The 1576-nt window shown below is 33.1% G+C and overlaps 1 protein-coding gene across 1 annotated transcript; it reads right to left on the bottom strand.

Annotated features, from left to right (window-relative positions):
• Positions 1-32: 32 nt before the first annotated feature.
• LOC105557419 (ABC transporter G family member 20-like) lies at positions 33-1221 on the bottom strand. Its single transcript, XM_012004671.1, has 2 exons — positions 1050-1221; positions 33-811 (listed from the first exon to the last, which is right to left on the bottom strand). The coding sequence occupies exons 1-2, from the start codon at positions 1060-1062 to the stop codon at positions 600-602; spliced, it is 225 nt and encodes a 74-aa protein (XP_011860061.1). The 5' UTR covers positions 1063-1221; the 3' UTR covers positions 33-599.
• Between the last annotated feature and the right edge of the window lie 355 nt (positions 1222-1576).

Here is a 1576-nt window from a genome sequence, read left to right on the forward strand (position 1 = left end):
AAAAATTTTAATTTAAATTAAATAAATGGAAATTCAGTTCATGAATTTTTATTCGTTTGAAGCAAACAATATCTCACACACCTATTTAAACGGAGAAAATAATTATAAAGTGTAGGGGAGAGGATTATTAGACGACCAACTACCCAAGTGGCAGATGGTGTAAATTATTTCTTTAATAGCTTACATCCAACGTTTTGATCACCGAATTGCGTTCATTTTCAAGGATTTAAAATACCAGAAGTCAGGACGTATCAATCAATATTTAACTATAAAATTAAACACATGTATTTCGCGCGCGCGTTAAGGCACCTGTCACCAAGATTCGTGTTACAAAGCACGTCTGACTACAATCCGGATGGTAAAAATGTTGGATGTAACCTATGAAATAAATACTCTACGCTGTTTGCCACTTGGGTCGTCTAATAATGACCTCTACATTTGCTAATTATATACTGGTAACAATACGAATAATTATACATTTCCTTAAACACATAAATCAATAAGACTTTTAAAGGCTCACTCTGCACATTTATCTACTGCAGTTTGTAGACAATGCAAGACTGTATTTATATAATGTAGACAAAAAACCTCTAATAATACTACGATTTCAATTTCATACCAAATATAGTTACGACAAAGAACAGCACTGTCCACCCTAATGTTGTTATAAAACCAATATAAACTTCCGAATCAGAAATGGAAGAATTTTTGTAAATGATTCCCCTCAAAGATTGGGTGGGCAATGTAGTTGGCCATATGTAGCTAATCCAGTCAAGCCATGTCGGCATTCCCTCTGTTGGCCAATAACATCCTATAATTTTGTCAAATTTGTATATTAATAAAAATTCGATTAACGTAAGAAGATAATTATCCACTGTATATTGGTCATGTTAATTTTGATATTTTTTATTTAAACGTTTTATATATTACTGTAGACTAGGTATACTGTTTATATATCATTACGTAATAAAAAACTAAATTTAGAATTAATTTAATAACTAATTAAAGTAAGAGGTAATTTCCGAGAAACAGATAGAGTAAAGCCTCACCAGTCATTATCATTGTCGTACAGAAACTTCCGGTTGACAAGGTGAAGGCCGACGAAATAGTTGTGCAAAAGGTAGATATAACAAAACCTGCAAATGCATTAACACAAACAATCAATGTAATCTGGAGACGCGGTAGCGTCTCCCGTCAAGTATATTTTTTCGTCTTGTTGAATGAAGGCGACGCTACAGCGTATCCTTTACACGAAGGAGAACAGATTTCCAGAAATAAATCATTATGATTTTTATATGAATCTGGAGACGCGGTAGCGTCTCGCGCCAAGTATATTTTTTCGTCTTGTTGAATGAAGGCGACGCTACAGCGTATCCTTTACACGAAGGAGAACAGGTTTTTAGAAATAAATCATTATTCTTTTTATACGAATTAATATTATCGATAGACGTTTATATTGGGGAAGAATATAGATTTTTCCGATTACAATGATATAATAATGATGCCCATAAGTTCGTTTGGTGTATAGATACGAATTTATGCATGTATTTTTCTGCCCGATTTATGCCATTCAGAT

This window comes from Vollenhovia emeryi, unplaced genomic scaffold, assembly GCF_000949405.1.
Source record: "Vollenhovia emeryi isolate VEMERY1.0 unplaced genomic scaffold, V.emery_V1.0 DF947938.1, whole genome shotgun sequence".
NCBI lineage: Eukaryota > Metazoa > Arthropoda > Insecta > Hymenoptera > Formicidae > Vollenhovia > Vollenhovia emeryi.